The 19,292-nt window shown below is 27.4% G+C and overlaps 1 protein-coding gene across 1 annotated transcript; it reads right to left on the bottom strand.

Moving 5' to 3' along the window:
- Positions 1 to 8,430: 8,430 nt before the first annotated feature.
- On the bottom strand, positions 8,431 to 12,459 carry LOC102582807 (phosphatidylinositol/phosphatidylcholine transfer protein SFH4). The gene is made up of 7 exons (XM_006360743.2): positions 12,227 to 12,459; positions 11,819 to 11,936; positions 11,455 to 11,543; positions 11,299 to 11,345; positions 10,801 to 10,889; positions 9,829 to 9,962; positions 8,431 to 9,362 (listed from the first exon to the last, which is right to left on the bottom strand). Exons 1-7 carry the CDS (start codon positions 12,329 to 12,331, stop codon positions 8,673 to 8,675), a joined length of 1,272 nt encoding a protein of 423 aa, XP_006360805.1. The 5' UTR covers positions 12,332 to 12,459; the 3' UTR covers positions 8,431 to 8,672.
- Positions 12,460 to 19,292: the final 6,833 nt, after the last annotated feature.

Below are 19,292 nucleotides of genomic sequence, written 5' to 3'. Positions count from 1 at the left end.
AAAAAAATCAAGTTTGTTTTTAAAAAAAAAATTCAATTTCAATTTTTTATTTTTTTACCCTATCTCCCCCCTACCCCTGCCACCACCCCACCCTCCCCAAAAAAAATTAAGTTTATTTTTTAGAAAATATTTTCAAAAATCATTTTCTACTCTCTAGTAAAATTAAAAGATATTTTCTCAAAAATATTTTTCATTCATAAATCAAACACTAAAAAAACTTTTCCGAAAAATATTTCTCACTCTCTTCTCTCTTTCTCTTGCTCTCTCTTCCCTCTTTCTTCTATGTAATTGTTATTGGATAATTTGGGTCACTAGTTTTGGCATCATTACATCACACATGTATTTATACACAAATCATGTATCTGGATAATTATATTTTCGTTTTTGTCTTTTTTAAGTATTTATTTATGCATAGATAGACTCTGTATATCAGAAATTTGATTGATACCAAATATATGTATTTACGTATAAATATAGTAGATACATCACAGATATACTGAATACATTAATGTCCTCTCAAAACCAACTTGTAACTATGCAGAGATACACAAGATACATCAATGCATTTTTATGTTGGATAAATAAAACTGAATGAAACTGACATTGGATGAAATTGATATACACATGTCGATAAATAAATTAGTGAATATTTGATATTGAGTATACTGATACACAAAATTGTAAAATACAAATATATTGTGAAACACAAATACAAAAAAAAAAAGTAGAGGGACAAGGGAGGAAGAAAGGAGAAATACATTCTCTAGATACATTGTATCTACAGGCATATACATTACACATATTGGCAAATATAGTGTATCTAGAGATAACTTGGATATAATACGTAACTATTAAAATTATCGATACATTGAGTAATTATCACATATACTAGTTAGTGTGTTTTATGAAAGTTGCTCTACTAGTTGTCTTGATAGAAGTCATAGTCCAATGGCCAAGAGACACATTTGATATGCACTAGCATTTTTGCAGGCCAGCCCAATCTTTTTGAGCAAACTAAGATTGATTTGGGCCTCTTTTTAGATTTTGTTGAAAGAATTTCTCTTAAAAAATTGATATAAAACTAGGATAAATTAGATAAATCCCATAGTTTTAATATGAAATTACAATCTATCCCTAATAAGTTTCTAATTATATTAATCCCTTAAAAATTAAAAAAACCGGATACAATAATTGAAGCTCGGATACATTAATATGTAGCTCGGATACATTAAATACTATCTCAGATACATTAAAAACTAGCTCGGATACATAATATGTAGCTCGGATACACTTAATATTGGCTCGGATACATAATATGTAGCTCGGATACATTAAATACTGGCTCAGATACATTAATATGCAGCTCGGATACATTAAAGAAATAAGAAATTTTGGAGATTTTTAAAATTAATAGGGGATAATGGAAATAAGTGAAACAAAAGATGTGTATTTCTGTAATTTGTTCATGAAACTAATAAGTTGTAATGGCCCACAAACCGAACTGACCCATTGGGCTTTAGTAAGTTCTGTTGAATAATGTGACTATGTGAATCTCTTCTACTTTTAACCTCAAATGATCAAATGTGGGATTATCTAAAGTTATCAATTACTCTGTAGTTTCTTGTTCTTTGAGTTTGATTATTATTTGATGTCTTTTGAATTTATTTATCGTATTATTTTGTTGCATTTTACTATTCAGATTGACTTGTCCTTTTTTTAATAGTATTTTGTTACGATTTCTACACTTTCGTTATTTCTTTTTTCGTACAGCTTTGTATTGTTTCTTGAGATGAGGGTTTGTTGAAAATAATCTCTCTACCTCCAAGATACGGTAAGGTTAGCGTACACTCTACCCTACCCAGTCTCCACTTTGTGGGATCATACTGGGTATATTATTATGCATCTTAAAAACGTTAATCAAAATTGACTAAAACAAACTAATGGGAAAAAAAACTGACAAAAAAAAGTAGTCAGAACTTTTCATGTAATTACCTAATCACTCTTTATATATATATATATATATGTGTGTGTGTGTGTGTGTGTGTGTGTGTGTGTGTGTGTGTGTGTGTGTGTGTGTGTGTGTGTGTGTGTGTGTGTGTGTGTGTGTGTGTGTGTGTGTGTGTGTGTGTGTGTGTGTGTGTGTGTGTGTGTGTGTGTGTGTGTGTGTGTGTGTGTGTGTGTGTGTGTGTGTGTGTGTGTGTGTGTGTGTGTGTGTGTGTGTGTGTGTGTGTGTGTGTGTGTGTGTGTGTGTGTGAGTGTAAATTTGTAAATGAACTTGGAAAAAAAAAGAAAAAAAAAAACTTACCATCAGAAGCAGCAAATCAAAGCAACTGACAAAGATGATGTATTTTTGCTTTGTAATTTGCACATTCATCGATCATTCTGTTCCTTTACCTAGTGAACAATGAAGAGAAGATAAAAATTAGGGCTAAGGATTTTAAAAAATAATTTTAATTTTTTTTTAACTTCGTAAAATTTAATTAAAAAAATGATTTTTTTTTGTGTTTTTGCTATTCATCTGAGGATATGTTTAACAATTTTAAATTTAACTAGCAAAGATTTTCTGAACTTATGTTCCAAAACAAAAACTTACAATGCCTAAGCTGATGAGGCTTACGTTTCATGATATTTTTGTCCTACAAATCGCCTCAATATATTTTCACTACAAAAAGCGCCTTCTAAACACGGATCGAAAACTCTAATAGGGTAATTGTTCTTCTTTTTACCTAGATCCAAATTTCATAATAACTTGAAATCGTTGGTAACTTGTAAAATTCTCAAATATGAAAAATTAAACTTGAACCCTATATATACTTTTTAAAGTTGTACTCGTATAAATTTGAGAAAATTACATAAATCTTTCTTTTTTTTCTCTTATCTAATTAATATTTTTTTTTCACGTGACAAATCCATCTTATTCACCAAAAGAATATCTGTAAAAAATATATCATTTCATACGTACAATAGTCCATACACCAATATGAAATTGAGAAATAACATAAAAATGTTATATGTAGTTACTTATTATCAGAATCTTGTTCAGATTCTTTCTAGCTAGTCATGATTAAAATTGGACTTATATCTACACTATTTTTATTTTTTTTAAAGTACGACTATAAATCATACTGTATATTAAGTACGACAAAAACTATCAACAAGAATTATAGTGGAGTGATAAGTATTTCATCATCCTTAATCAGAGGTTTGAATCCCCTCGATTACATATAGTCGTCTTTGTTAGGGAGCGTTTTACACCCTAAATGTGAGATTTTCGACTTAGATTTAGTCAGACTCTAATGTAGATTTCGAACACCAAGGGGAGAGTATGACAAACAACTCCTGATTCATCTATCACTTTATTTCATCAGTTGTGTAACTTAGACATGTTACTTTCTCAGGTCTAAAAAAGAACTCAAGTGAAAATTAGACTTTTAAAAGAAGAAGACAAGACATAAAATTCCAAACAATAAATCAAAGTCTAGTACAAAACAAATCATACTTTGTCTATTTCAAAATTCACCAAGAACTAAATTCCAATACTAAAATAATTATTTTTCAGTGAATAAAACAAGCAAATATAAATAGCATCAAAACGTACGTCATCCCCACACAATTTTTCAACCTCAAAAAAAGAAATTAATAAAAAATTAGATATACCCATAGTTTAGAACTTATAGAAACCTTGATTACTACTTGACAAATAAGTAAATACAAGACAAAGTATACGTAAATTATGTATACTTGTATGCTACATTTTTCATTTCTTTTTTAAGTTGGATGCGTATATGTGTTCGTGCATTGGTTCAATTTCCCATAAAATACCTTTAGGTTTTGACTAATGTATAAATAAAATATAATAGGAGTATTATTCTCACCACCTCATTTCAGTGGTGGAGCTACCTTACTATTAGTGGTTCATCCGAACCCCGCGGAAAATTATATAATATATATATGATTAAAATAATTTTTTAGGTATATACAGTAGATGTTGAACCCTTTTCGGCTACTTTATGTGTCTATTTTATCAGATTTTGAACTCCATAATTGAAAATTTTGGCTCCGCCTCTGCCTCATTTTATGTGATGAGACTCAGAGTACGAAAGCAGACTATATAATAAGCTTTGACGTGAACTAGACATACAAAATTTAAATTTTTGGATATAAAAATTACATATTTAAAAAATATTTAAAAAGATATTACAAGCTAAGTTATAACAAATTTAAAATTTTTAAAAGACATAAAAAATAAAATAGAGTCAAAGAAAAGCTCCTTTTGACTCTTCAATAGTAATTGTATCAGATAAATTGAAACCGAGTGAACAGTATAATTTACCACTTCTAATCCGTAGTATACATCTTTTAAGATTTCTATCCACCATATATATAGCCTTATTAATCATATAAGAGTATGTTTCTAAATAATAATCTATTTCTCTTATAATATATCACTATTTGGACCGGCAATAGTAAATTTAAAGAAAAATGATTTTTTATTGGAATATTAATTATTTGAAACATTTTAATTTACCAAAGCAATGTAATATTTCGAATACTAGGAAATATTTATTAATGAAGAATGGAGTCAATTATTGAGTTAACTATAAGAAGCTCTTAGCTGACCATAAAAGAATGTGATGTAATGGATAGATTTTTTTTTTTAATCACATGTTTCGATTTCAAGTTTTGAATATAGAAAAATATGTGATAAAAACGCTTCTTTTGAATAGGCTCTACATGAATCAAACCTCAATATGAATATCGAATTCTGAATATTTTTTTTTTAAAAAAAAAACTCATATTTGACTTTAGAATACAACAGCCAACGACATAAAATAGGACCCAAATTACTGGCAATATGGAAGAAAACAAAGTACTTGGAAAAAGAAAATCAACAAGAAATTGACTGTCTAACTAATAATACTACAAAGAACTAACTTACAAGAAAACATATTTTCAGACCTTACTCTATTATTTTATTATTATAATTATTATTATAATAAATGAGTACTCATTATGAAAATAATTCAAGAAAAGATTATTTTTGGAAATGAAGTAAGTTGGTTTTCTTGGAAGTTTGATTAGATCATAAATGTTTTTTACTTACAATATGTGATGTTCATCGTCTCGACCACGATGTCTTATTTCCACACATTGTTTTTGCATTACCCAAAGATAAATAGTACTAATTATACTCCTTCAGTCTATTTTTACTCGCTCAAAATATTAAAAATAATTGCTCAATTTTACTTATTTAGTTTAAAAAATCAAGTGATAATTTATTATTTTGTATCTATTTAATCCTTTCTATTAAATATTCTTATTCATTTTTCAACATGTAAATAAAAATAAAGAGGAAGAATATAGTAAAATCCACATAATTCATTAAGATCGATCACATATCAACGACACAATTCAAGCTCATTTCTAAATCCCAATTTACTAACAAGTTTACAAATTAAATTATTTCAAAATTATAAAGATTCTAATCTTTGGGCTAGTCCATCCCACTTATGGGAGGTGGACACCTTCAACCAAACGTACCTATAAATTTATAAATTTTCAAACTTAGAATGCGACAAGAGTCAAATAAACGATAACTAAAGACATGATGTTTTTCTCTACTAGTTGAACTTTGTTTACATTATTTTCCACATTTGCCAATTAAGTGACAAAATAGTATACTTGCAAAGTCTAAGCAAGTTTGAAAAAAAAAACCCGTTACAGGTTTTATAATAAAGAATCCCTCCTCCCACTACGTTAAAAAAAATATTCAGTGGCAATAAATTTTCCTTTAACCAATAATATTTACTATCGCAAATTTTTTTAGTGATACTGAGTTATTATCATTGTATCAAAGTTACTAAAAATTTTAACGACATTTATATAGAGTACTGATTATAAATATACATATTATATCATTACACTCAATATAATTACAACAGCAAAATCCTTTATTTATTATTCTGTCCTGCACATATATGATTGATGAAATTATCTAGTTTAATTTATATAGTGATTTTTCCAAATGGGTCATAAATTTTTTACACTACTTAAATTACTGGATATCTATCCGGTTATTGAATTCTTAAGTATAATTGCAGTACCATTTATGGGAATATGGATAAATATAAGTCAACCCAATTTTTACCCAACTCACTTTTATCCCTATAAAAAAAGATGGGCTAGTCAAATTATAATCCTTTTTATGTTGATCCGTTATAAATCAAAAATATATTAGTCTAAACCTATAAATTTTAAAATATAATTAACGAATTCAATATTAATACCTTAAAGTTGATTTTTTCTGTCAAATTTAGTTTTTTTACAATAAATGCTATACAATCACATGGAATGAATACCTGATACACTAATAGTTAAATTTCTTCATTCGATATGAAAATACGATGTCCTGACTATTGAAAAGAGGGGACCAAAATGTTCAATTATTTAGCTCTATTATATAGTCCTTGATTGAATAGCGCATATATCTAATCAAGAAAAAATGAGTACGAAGCATATATATATATATATAGAAATATATGTAACTATGATAAATACTGATTCATCTATCACTTCTTCTTTGATATGTAACTCTCTCAACTCTCAAGAAAAATCATAAAAAGTAAGATATATAATATTATTATAAACTAAAATACAAGGTGACAAAGCAAAAACATCCAAACAATAAACCAATAGCCAGTACGGTACAAATATACACCTTTTTGTACATTTCATAAATCACAGTCAACTAAATTCCAACTCTAAATTTTTATTCAGTGAATTCAAACAAAAAAACATAGCATCAAAAACGTCATCCTAATTTCACACCCCGAGATATAATTAAATTATATATTAAATAAATAATTAATATTTTTTTTATTTTTTCTTGTAGAAACCTTGATTACTTGTTGACAAATAAATACAAGACAAAACTTATATGTATATCTTATTTATATACTTTACATTGTATATTACGATTTCTTTTTTTCACTTAGATGCGTATATGTGTTCGTGCTATATTTGTTAATTAGTTTCCCATAAAATACCACAAGTCCGTGGATATTATTAAACAAACAATTATAAGAAGTAAACATTTTCGTTCTATATTAGTTGTCAATATTATTAAAAAATTTCATTTCAAAATATATTACTTCCTCCATCCACTTTGACTTGTCCAGATTGAAAAATTAAAATATAATCTATCACTTAGTTTCTATTTTACCTTTATTAGTAACTATAGTCATATTTCAATACATTTTTCAAAATAAATTGTCATTTTATATATTGTTCCTAAAGGACTGTGCCAAGTCAAGCAAAATGAACTGAGAGAGTTTTATCAATCAATTTATAAAATCAAAATAAATTTAATTAACTTATTTTCCATTTCAGTATTACAATTGATTGTTTACTAAAATAAATACTATATTGATTACATAAAAAAGAAAGTTAAGAATAAATTAATAAAATACATTTTTTATTTATAATTTTTTAAATATCATATAGAAAAATATGACAACTAATATGAAACGGAGCGATTAAGTAAGCACAAATTATAACTATTTGTTTATTAAGAATTAGGAATATGGTCAGCTATATTAAAGTTCCCATTTGACTTTAGGCTACAACAGCACCACGACACATATTCCTACTCAGAGCACTGCCAAATTTGAAGATACCAATTTAAATATATAATATTTCAAAAAGCATAGAATAAAGTAAAAAATAAATTGACTGACTAACTAATACAAAGACTAACATACAAAATTAGGATTTTCAAACTTAAGTCCTTTATTTTATTATTATTTATATATACATATAATATTATCAAACACAAGTGTCTCTACATGATCCGTACCCCACTTCAAAATACAAACATAAAAAAATAAAAGTGCTTGTCAATTGTCATAATATTTTTTTAAAATGATTATTTTTGGAGGAAAAATCCTTTTGGCAAAGAAAATTGGCCAAAATTTGGTCAGAATGGTATTTTATCTATATTATTTTATTTTATTTTTGAATATTTTTACCCTTTTAACTTTAATATCTTTTAATTAAATAATAGAAAAAAGATCAGTTTATTGTAAAATAAAAAAGATATTATCGATTTTTTAAATTTCTAACCAAATTTTATGGCCATTTAGCATTACCCATTTTTGGAAATGAACTTAGTTGGTTTTCTTGGAAATTTAATTAGCTCATAAATGTTTTTATTTTATTACAATATGATGTTTCATCGTTTCGACCACGATGTCTAGTTTCCACACATTGTTTTTACATAGCAATGTGTACTAAATGAGACATAGTAGTAATTATAGTAAAAACCACATAACACTAAATGAGACATTTTTGCACAATATTTCACATCCCACCTTGGACGTTGTCTATTAATTTTTTCCATTTCATACCATAGAGTAAAAACAATAAAAATAATAATAATCTCACTTTAGCCAAACACAATTGACTAATGTATTGCGAAACATTGAGAGAATTGATAATTAAACAATTAATCTATTATTTGTTGAGGAGCAAGCAAACTCCTTTGTTCAATAATCATAGTAACGAAATATATCTATGTACTAATTATAGATTAATCATAACATTTCTGATAAAAAGTAAAATAAAGTCTCGTTTCCTCTGTTGTGCTTACGCCCGCTTCTTGCTTCTTACATCAATCAAAACCTTTGAGAGGCAGACATGTGTCGACGCCTGATATGTGGTGAGACGATTGAGATTAATCCACCTAGAGGTGGTCTCATCTTTGACCTATAAATCATCTCATCGTACGGCCTTCGATAGAATTTCAAGAATGGTTGAAACGATTCGCGACACTTATCGACCCGACTAATAGTGTGACCCTTTCCACCATCTTTCTTGAAGAACATAGCTGGAGATTGAAAAAAAGATGGCCTCATAGCCCTAGGATGATGAATTTCTGAATGATCAACCATATCTTTACTCTTTGTTGGCAAAGGTGTAGATGGGAAAAAACTCTTTTTCATGGGGCCCATATTGTTGTTGCCACGTGGCGTCCTGTCAATGGGTGATGCGAATGAGTAGGACCTAGCATTGAGTGGTGAGATGGCTGGGCCCATGTTGGTAGTGGGTCCCACTTTAGCTGATGAGGTGTCAGTTAAAGACAAGTACCATGGCTTCACAGAGTCAAAATGATGTGAGACAGTAAATGAGAATCTTGATGATGAACATGATCCAATTTTGCCATCTGAAGATATTGAAGAAGGATTGAATCTAAGTGATGCAGCTCTTGGATATGCAGTGAAGTCATTGAACTCTAATGACTCTTCAAAGTCAAGTGATGATACCACCATGGTCAATGGTGCTAGATCAACAAATGTCTTCACACCCTACAAAAATCGAAAAAGTATTAAATTATATGTGCTGACAATACAATATGCTTACTTAGTCTAGTCAATTACAAAGTAACTATAAACAAGTATTTCATAGCAGAGCAACACCCAATACACCAACAACTCTCATCATATGAAAAGAGTTCAAGGTCCAATTTATGGAACTCTTGAAAAAATAGGATGAATCGAAATATAGCTGCTATATCAAAATTAGGTATGAAGAGCCAACCAGACTGATGACCAAGTGGATAAATCAGAAATCTTTATGATAAATATAACTAATAACAAATAATTAATTTAGTATTATAAATTAACTTTACACGACTTGTTAAATTCACTATAGGTTTAATCGAATTACTAATTTGTCTCGAATATTTACTTTTTAATACAACGACTCAAACACTCACTCGATTCATCGCGCTTTTTACGAAATGAATAGAAGAAAATAAATACTTAGTAGTACCTTCCAAAGATAAGAGAAAAGTGAAGGAGGATCAATAACAAAAGCTTTGTGAAGTCTTCCAGGGTAATAATCAGCAATAATTTTCAGTGAAGCCAATAAGATATTCATAAATGCTGAAGCGGACCTGAAAAAGCCTGCAAAATACAAAACAGTCCCCAATGATTTAATTTAGTCAAATGTACCCCTAAAATATTAAATAAAATAATAATAATAATAAAGTGAAATAAAGCAAAAATTCAAATTCAACTGCATGCCATGTTTGATTTTTTTTCACCTTTTTTTGAGTTCTGGAATCTGACAAAGTAAGAAAAAGTAGAATTATGGGCACTTTTGCATGACATTATTGAGCATTTCTAATGAAAATGACAATTTATACCCCTACATTTCTTAAACTTGAAAGCAACATCTCAAGGGCACTCCAGGCAAAGCATGAAAATATTTCAGAATCTTGCCTGCCTAAAAATGTAGAGGGTATTGCAGGCAAAAAATTGATTAGTTAATTAATTACTCTTTAATTAAAAGTGATTAGGCGTGGCATTGGAAATTAAAAAGATCTGAAAGGGGGTTTTTGTATAAATTTTATAAGAAAAAGTGTTCCTTCGTCCATTTTTACTTGTCCACGTTTGATTTGACACACACCTTTAAGAACAATAAATAAAATGAAAGTGTATAATATGGGTAAAATAGGTTTAAAAATACATTTTAATTTTTTTTAATTCAATAAATAAAAATAAATATCTATTTTTAATACAGGGAAAATTATTTCAGTCTAAAATTTCTTGGAAAGATCTCAGAATATAGAATAGAATGTACATTAAATGAAGTTCCCTAATATAACAGAGAGAAAGCTGAGTTCTGATTTGTTATGTAAGTAAATACTTTATCAAATTACTAATCTACCCTCTCTTTTCAAATTCATTATGAGATAAACAAGGGTAATATTGTCATTACACGAAGGCAAAAATGACTTACTGGCATCAAACAGAATAACAAATTGTTCAACACTTTTGGCCATGGTTTGAATTGCCACCTCCAATGTAAACACCAACAAACGAGTAAACCTAAAAATAGAAATTTAAAAAATGAATTAATTTTAATGGATCAAATCTCAATGGATAGTAACAATAATGTTACAATATACCGTATTCGTACAAATAAGGTACTTTCATTTTAAAATATTGAATTTTTAACTTTTAAGAGTTAAATCTCAATGAATCATAACAACAATATTATAGGACTTTATCGTATTCATAGAGATAAGATTAAAGTACTTATAAATGGTCAAATCTCAATAGAGCATAATAGTAACGTTACAATACTTTATCGTATTCGTAAAGATAAGATTAAGATACTTACATTCAAAAATATTGAATTATAACTTTTAAAGGTTAAATTTTAGTAGATCGTAACAATAACGTTACAATACTTTAACGTATTCGTAGATCGTAGAGATAAGATTAAAGTACTTACAATTTCTGTGAGTGAAATTTCTGGTAATCTTGCTTGATCCGGAAAATCTATAATTTGATCATTAAGATAAACAACAATTAGTAACTCAAAAAAAAGTGTTTATAATGTTAAATTTTAAAAAAGGAAATAATAAAATTCAAAAAAAGTGAAAATTACCAGAACAGGTCTAGATTCATCATCATGACCAGAAACATAAGCTAACCCTTCAGCTAACTCAGCAGAAAATTCATCAGCAATAAGATGATCTGCAACATTTTTATATATAAAAAAAATATATTAAAATAAAGTGAGATAAAATATATTTTTTACTCTTTTTAGGATGAATTTTACTTTAATCATAATATAGATTTTACGTACTTTAATAAACTCAAATCATTCAAAACTTTTTTTTTAAAACATGAAAACAAGAGAGATTCTCTGTTTCTTTTTTTTCTTCAGAAAAAACAAAAAGAGAAGACAAATTTATTTTCTTATTAATATTCATAATTAAAACTAAAATAAATAAATAAAAAATAATTACCAATTCCTAAAGAATCTCTCCAGTTAAGACAATTCCTCAAATGCTTAGCTGCTTTCTTCACATTTTCACCTTTCACTTTCAAAAATCTCTCCACACAAGCATTGTTACACAACTTCTCCTGTTCAACAACAACAAAAAATAAATCTTCAGTTATAATTCTTAGTTTTTTTTAATCGCATCGAAGCCAGACTAATTTAAATTCATCCATGTAGGGCTCACTATTGAAGCAGTCACATTCGCTACACTACATTCTTTTATGGTCACTCGAGTAATAATTACTAACTCATCAAAATTGCTTTGTTGAAGAAAATTGAAAACTCAAAAAAAAACAACAAAAAAGACGATTTTACGAGATAATAACTATTGATCATCTGAGAAATCAACAAATCGAGAAACAAAATTGAGTACCTGTTTAACAGAAAGAGGAGCTTGTTTTTTGAGAAGTTGAAGAACAGCTTGAACTCTTTCTATATCTTTGTGTTTTTCATTGTTGATTTGCTCTTTTTTTCCCATTTCTCAAAATAAGACAAATTAAACACTACTACTACTTCTGTTTCGTCGTAGAAGAAGATTAATCGATCACGAAAAAAAAATAAGGAAATTATTATGACACAGATTCTACTCTTCTTCTTTACGCAACCATTTTTGAATACAAAAAAAAAACAGAGAGATAAGTAGAGTGAAATATTATAAAAGAGAAATAGAGAGAGAGCCCGTATATATAGGCGTGACGGAAGCCGTTAAATGAAGGATAAACCGATAAATAAATAGTCAACAGTTTTCAATGACGGCTTGAAAGTGAGGCCTAACGGAAACCGTCGGCCCACTACATTTTTTATTTTAATTATTAGTAATTAATTCCATTCTTTTATTAATGGTTTTATTTATTTATTTATGGAATATAAGCATAGTTCAAATGAAAACAAAAAACAAGAATATTAGCAATAGGGAATGAATAGCTTGTTTGAGTTAGGTGATTGTAGCATTGATAAACAATTTTAAGCATTAAAATTAATTTTATTTTTATAAATAAATAACTTTTAAGGTATTGTTGAATTGTTTTTTTCCCCCATAAAATGATTAAAGTATTTTTTAAAAATAATAGATTAAGTAACAAACGTTATAACAGAATAAAAGTCATAATTGCGTTTAAATTACAAATTTTATTGGCGTATAAAGAAGAAAAAAGAATTTATGTGTTTAGTTTGACTAGATGTATTTAGACGTAAATTCGTCTTTGTTAAAGATTATACGTAATTAATAACACTATGTGACCGTTGTTTAGATTTAAATTACTTAATAATAGAGAATCTTTAAAATGTCAGTTATTTTTTTATTGGAACTTTGAAAATGAAATCTTAAAAATAGATTTAGAGTTCTTCATGGCCGACTCAAAATATGACCGTTGAAACTATTTTAACGTTTCAAAATGTGCCCCAAACTTTAGAAATGATCATTTTACCCTTGTTCAAAACTTTGTATTTTTCTGCATAAGTTTTGCAATTTTTTTTTTTTTTGCACAATTTATCTATTTATTACTACGATTTATCCATTTATTTATAGAAAATATCTATTTATTACGATTTTGATAACCAAATTTTCAAATCTCAAAAATATACCTCTAGACTTCCTTTTGAGTTTTGACAGGCCTAAAAATGATTGTTGGAATTATTTCAATATTTCAAGACTTCGCCTCAAATTTTTATATTTTATATACATAATAAAATCACCACAAATTTATATTTATCCTTTCTCTTTTTTAGTTTCGGTTATGATTGGCTAAAATTGGGGTATTGAGTCAACCTATACAACATCGATTGAGTCTTCCATTAACAAGCATGTTTGTTTGGTACAACTTAATTAATTTCATATATTATTATCATTTCATTCTTTATTAATGATATTATTTATTTATGAAACAAGCATAGTTCAAATGAAAAAAAATAAAAATATTACCAATAGCTTATAAATAGCTCGTTTGAGTTAGGTAATTGTAGCATTGATAAACAATTTTAAGCATTGAATGCTTTTGAACGAAAAAGCATAGTTCAAATTTAAACAAAAAACAAGAATATAATATTACGAATAGCTAATGAATAACTTGTTTGAGTTAGGTGAGTGTAGCATTGATAAACAATTTTGAGCATTAAAATTAAATTCATAAATAAATGACTTAAGTATTTTTAATTATATTTTTAAAATATATATTAAAATCATGTAACGGACATTATAACATTATATAATAATAACACTAAGTGACCGATAAGTAGATTTAAATGGCTAGTTAATAAAGAACTTAATAAAATAAAATAAAAATTCACGCAAACTTTACCAATTGTGTAAAATACATCTTTTTTTTATACAGTTTATTGAGGATTGAATTGGTTCATGCGTATTGATCCAAAATTGAGAAAATTTTTTTGTTTCAAATATCAATCTATTTATGTAATTTATCTATTTATCATGATTTTGATAATCAATCTTCAAAATGTAAAAAAAAGCTTTATATTTCTTTCTGATCTACCCCAAAAATATGATTCTTGGAACTGTTTTAACATTTAAATTTTGCCTCAATTTTTTGTATTTTATATATTTTAAAAAATCACCACAAATTTAATATTTACCCTTTTCCCCTTTTAGTTTTGGTGCTGAAATTACGATTTTGAGTCCATCTATAATGAACGATTTGAGGTTTTACATATATAGAATTAGCAAGTATGTTAATTTGGCACGATATAATATTTTTGATAGTTTTTAAAATTTATAGGTATAAGCCATATATGTTGATTAGGTTACTTCATAAGCCTCGCATAACTTTTATAAAAAAATATTGTTAACAAAAAAATTATCCTCAGTCTTTAGCATCGAGAAATCGAAAATGTTATGAGATGGATTTGAGTAGTAGTTATATCATTAATCAATCTAATACATTTGTTGGAATCCTTTGTATTACTAATTCACAAAATTCATGGTATTAGTAATAATATACACCTCAATACATAATAGACAATATTATACCTAGGTTAAAAAATTACGCAAAACAAAAAACTAATAATATACAAATATAGTGCATATATTATTTTTTCTAATACACTCTATCGAACGACCTGATCTAGAAAAAATAGCTTGACTCATTCTCTAGTGATCTTGCAATAAATATTGCAATTTCATAGGAATATGTGGTGAGGGAATATGGTGCTCCATCGATCTCAAATTACTAACCGTATTTCTCTTTGAAGATAACTATTTTTAGAAATCGAAAAAGTATACTTTTAAAGAGCTTTAGTTTTTATTTATTTATTTATTGCGAAAGTGTCAATTTTGGCAACTTGATATTAATTGAAGAGCTAGCAACATTAAATACCCACATTTGTTGGCAAATAATTTCTTTATACGACGGCCTAATAAATAATAAGAGAAGTACAGTTGAATTTAAGTTGAAGTAGCTTTCATCAACATTCTTTTTTCATTTCTAAATTTAGCTTCATATATTATGTCCTAATTTTTGTACGCTCTTTGAAATTTTTATGTATTTATAAATTTTGTGATTCTTGATTTGGCGAATGGGATGGGGGAGTTGAGATAACCAATCAACTGAGCTAGATTTCCCCAAAAAATAATTACATTTGCTAACTAAATATATACTATTTTGTATCAAAAGAGATGTATATACTAAAAAAATTTGTATATTTACTGGCTATTATTTTGAACGATGACTATTTATATTATTTTCTTTATTATAATTGCATGTACCAAATATCAAGTGGTCTATATTAAGGGATCTTTAACATTTTTAGTCCACATTTGTGGCCATAGATGGTGTATAATCAGTATATAATTAGTGTATATACACTTAATACATCGATTATGCATTATACATATATGCTAAAATTTATTAAAAATAGAAAAATATTTTTGTTATGAGCTTTGTTGGGCTATTATGTAGGTACGTAAGAATTCCCGTATTCCCATCGTAGTGTAAGTAATTCAAATTGACTCTTTCTTAATTATTTTGAATATTTTTAAATTAAATTCAATTTCTTGTACTTGTCCTAAATAATCTATCACCCTTCCTCACCCTATTATCTTAACTAGAACTTGTATACAATTTTTTAGAATAAACACATCGAATCCTCACCAGATACACGGATATAAGGAGAAGAGATTACAAAATAAAGAATCAAACTTTCATAAAAAAAAAATTCAAGTAGTCAATCAACTGATTCACTAATTGATTGTTACATGGACCTTCCAAAATGGAATTTTGATTTGAGGCATTTAATAATGATAGATAAATAAAGTATGGCACACATTCTGACTGCTGCTATATATGTCTACTGTATAACTTTATTCTTAAAAAAAACAGTAATAATAATAATAATAATAATAATGTAGTTTGGTCCCTTTTGTGCCCAAAATGGTATCATAGCAATGGGACCAAAATGCAAAACAATATGAAACAACCCGTGAAGGGATATTTTGGGATTTATTTACAATAAAGTGTAAACCATAGTAATATTATTGTTCTGGAAAATTTGTAAACTTCCTTGTTTTTATCCATTTTTATGATATACTCATTTTGTCTTATGAATTATTAATGTTTTAGGCTATAGTAGATTAGTAGTTAGCTATATTATTATGGATATCTTTTGCCCGTATATGTTTTTCTTTCTTATTTAAAATAGCAATAATTGTTACACTAAAACATGATCTACCTACTCAAATTAGAATAATTCATGTTTTGCTTTATTAGTCTTTTTGTTTGGGTTACTATTTATGATTTTCGTGTTTTTTTCTTCCAACTACCTTAATAGTGTCAAATGTCAATTACAAGTAATAAGATAAAGTTTTTTATTTGTAGTGAATCAATAATTTTGGGTGACAAAATGAGTAATTTAAAATATTTGTTTGACCAAATTTTCATTCACACCACGGCTCAATTATTTGGTCCAAGTATAGCTGAGAGAGTTGCGAAGTAAATATATATATATATATACGAATTAACATTTGAAGTAGTTATTTTTAAAATCAGAACTAATAAAACTAAGATTCTGGTTCTGTTTCTGTTAATAAGTGATTATCCTTTCAATTGTGTCGATTGATGTGATTATGATTACTCCAATTGCAATCACGAAAAAATTTATTTTATCGTGTCGATCATATATATATACATGTCTTTTTAAACCCTTGACATGTATAGACTAAGTGAACGTGAATATAACTATGTAAATCAATTGTCGAGCCTAATAGGCATGCAATTATCGGAAAGTATAGTCATAAAGTTATTAGTTGACTATGCTCGAGCAGAACGTAAACTAACAAGTAGTAGCTTAACTCGCTACATAGTTCAAGATTGAGTTAGCTAACATTTTGAATTGCATTTGACTTTTTTTTAAACCCATCGAACCTCGCAATTTTAATTATTTGATCTACACCCTACAATTCAAACAAGAGTACTAATAATATTATATTACAAGTTCAAAATTGATAATAATTTCCTTATTTCTTTAGCCATAAATAGTTTTTGTTTTGTTAGTTTTATGTAATTAGGAAAAATATAAATTAAAAGAAACCACGTAAATACCAAGAAAAAAATTAATATGGTCACATAAATCCATAAGGCCATAAGTCAAAAGCTTTGATAAATGTATGTGAATTCCATAATACTAAAAATATATTCTAACTCCGTCCTCATTACGTCGAAGGCCAATTTTTATTTTTATTTTTATTTTTTTAACACAAATGCATGTAGAGTCCTCCAACATTCTCCACGTGTAATATTTAATAAATTATGTCCTTTTTATCCATATTAAAATATTTTAATTGTTATTTCCACCCCCGAAGTTTTACTAATTGTCACTTTGGGTGAATTAATAATTAATTTACAATCCTCGAAGTAAACAGCCACTCGACCGTTTTCGAAATGCCAAAGTCAAAATATTAATCTCATAAACTATTTTTTTAACCTAATGCAAAGTAAAAAAAAAGGAATATTCGGTTATTTTTTAATTAAAAGTAAAAAATCATTGCATGAGAAAAAAGATTTAAGTGGGAATAAAGTGAACATTCAGTAAAAGTTGCTGAGTTTATACTTCCAAAGACGAAAATTATGTAATTAGCTTTATCGTGTTAATTAAAATAATATTATTTAAGTAGTTGTTTAGTGAATATTTCATTCGTTTGTCTTCATTCAAATATGTATTAGATTCTTTTTTGTTTTGCGTTCGTTGAAATTTCTTCATATGTATTATACTATAATAATATTATTAGCGTTTCCCAATTTAAGTACGAGAGTTTGAAACATATTTGATTGATCTCCATTTAAACATTAATGGAAGAAAAATAATTTGAATCGACGGCATAGATAAGAAAGAGTGAAGGTCGTGTATTAGGGTAAAATATTAGTAGGGATAGAGTGTCGACTTGCCTTGTGAAGGTTTAGTGTCAGTCGTAGGACTAGTCGTATCGTTTTAGTTCTTGTTATATATTATTGTTTATTGTATTTCGATTATCAATATGTTTTGTTGTTATTATTGTTTTTCTTTTCTTATTGACCGCTATGATTTTTTTATTGTTTTCATCTTATTTTACTTGAGTTTGATGCACTTGAGTCGAATGTCTTTCGAAAACAACCTCTCTATCTCCTTGAGGTAATGGTAAGGTCTGCATATACTCTACCCTCCTCAAACCCCAGTTTGTGGAATTTCACTGGGTATATTGTTGTTATTGTTATTGACAAAGAATGTAAGTTTTTTTTTTGTTTTGGAAATTACATGTGATTTTAGACAGTATTATATAGTTTATGTAGTTAATTGTTTTTTGAAATTTGTGATCTTAAATATATTAAGTATAATATTTATTTGTCTATGAAAAAAATTCATTAAGAATAGCTAGAAAACTATAAAATCAATATTTTAAAAATTATTTTTTTATTTTAAAACAGACTAATAAATAAAAAAGTGTCACATAAATAGAAACATAAAGATAAATATATTGACTTCTTAAAAATAAGATTGAATTTCCACTTTTATGTTAGCTTGCCCACCATGAATTATAGCATTATTGAATTTTCATGATTTATAAATGTCGTCTAAGATTCATTCTTGTTCACATGAATCTCTTTTTCACGTGCCAAAGTGTACTAAAGTTTTGGATTTTTCTAAAAATAAAAATAAAATTCACCTAACCTAATTTGCACAAACATTGTTTCAAAATTTGAACATCAATACCACCCTCCCCCATCAACCTTCAATATAATTGTTTTCTCTGCTCAATTTACCCCCTCCATTATCACCTAAAAATAATTCTCCACACCCCACAATCCACCAACTCACTACAAATTATAACTATATATCATATCATGATTTGAATCATTGCATTTTTAAAATTTAAAGTTAAACTAACTTACGCTTATCTTTGTGTGCTTGTAATGTAACAACTACCCCCCCCCCTTCTCCCACCACCTTCATTTTTT

This window comes from Solanum tuberosum, unplaced genomic scaffold, assembly GCF_000226075.1.
Source record: "Solanum tuberosum cultivar DM 1-3 516 R44 unplaced genomic scaffold, SolTub_3.0 scf00334, whole genome shotgun sequence".
Taxonomy (NCBI): Eukaryota; Viridiplantae; Streptophyta; class Magnoliopsida; order Solanales; family Solanaceae; genus Solanum; species Solanum tuberosum.
Note: the sequence above shows the minus strand (reverse complement) of the source record. Positions and strands in the feature narration are given on the sequence as shown.

Excerpts from the sequence above, each read along its gene's own strand:
- LOC102582807 (XM_006360743.2), bottom strand. The coding sequence starts at position 12,331 with ATGGGAAAAAAAGAGCAAATCAACAATGAAAAACACAAAGATATAGAA. Across the intron at positions 11,937-12,226 it reads CTCCTCTTTCTGTTAAACAG|GAGAAGTTGTGTAACAATGC; the intron begins GTACTCAATTTT and ends GTTGTTGAACAG. Across the intron at positions 11,544-11,818 it reads GAGAGATTCTTTAGGAATTG|ATCATCTTATTGCTGATGAA; the intron begins GTAATTATTTTT and ends AAAATGTTGCAG.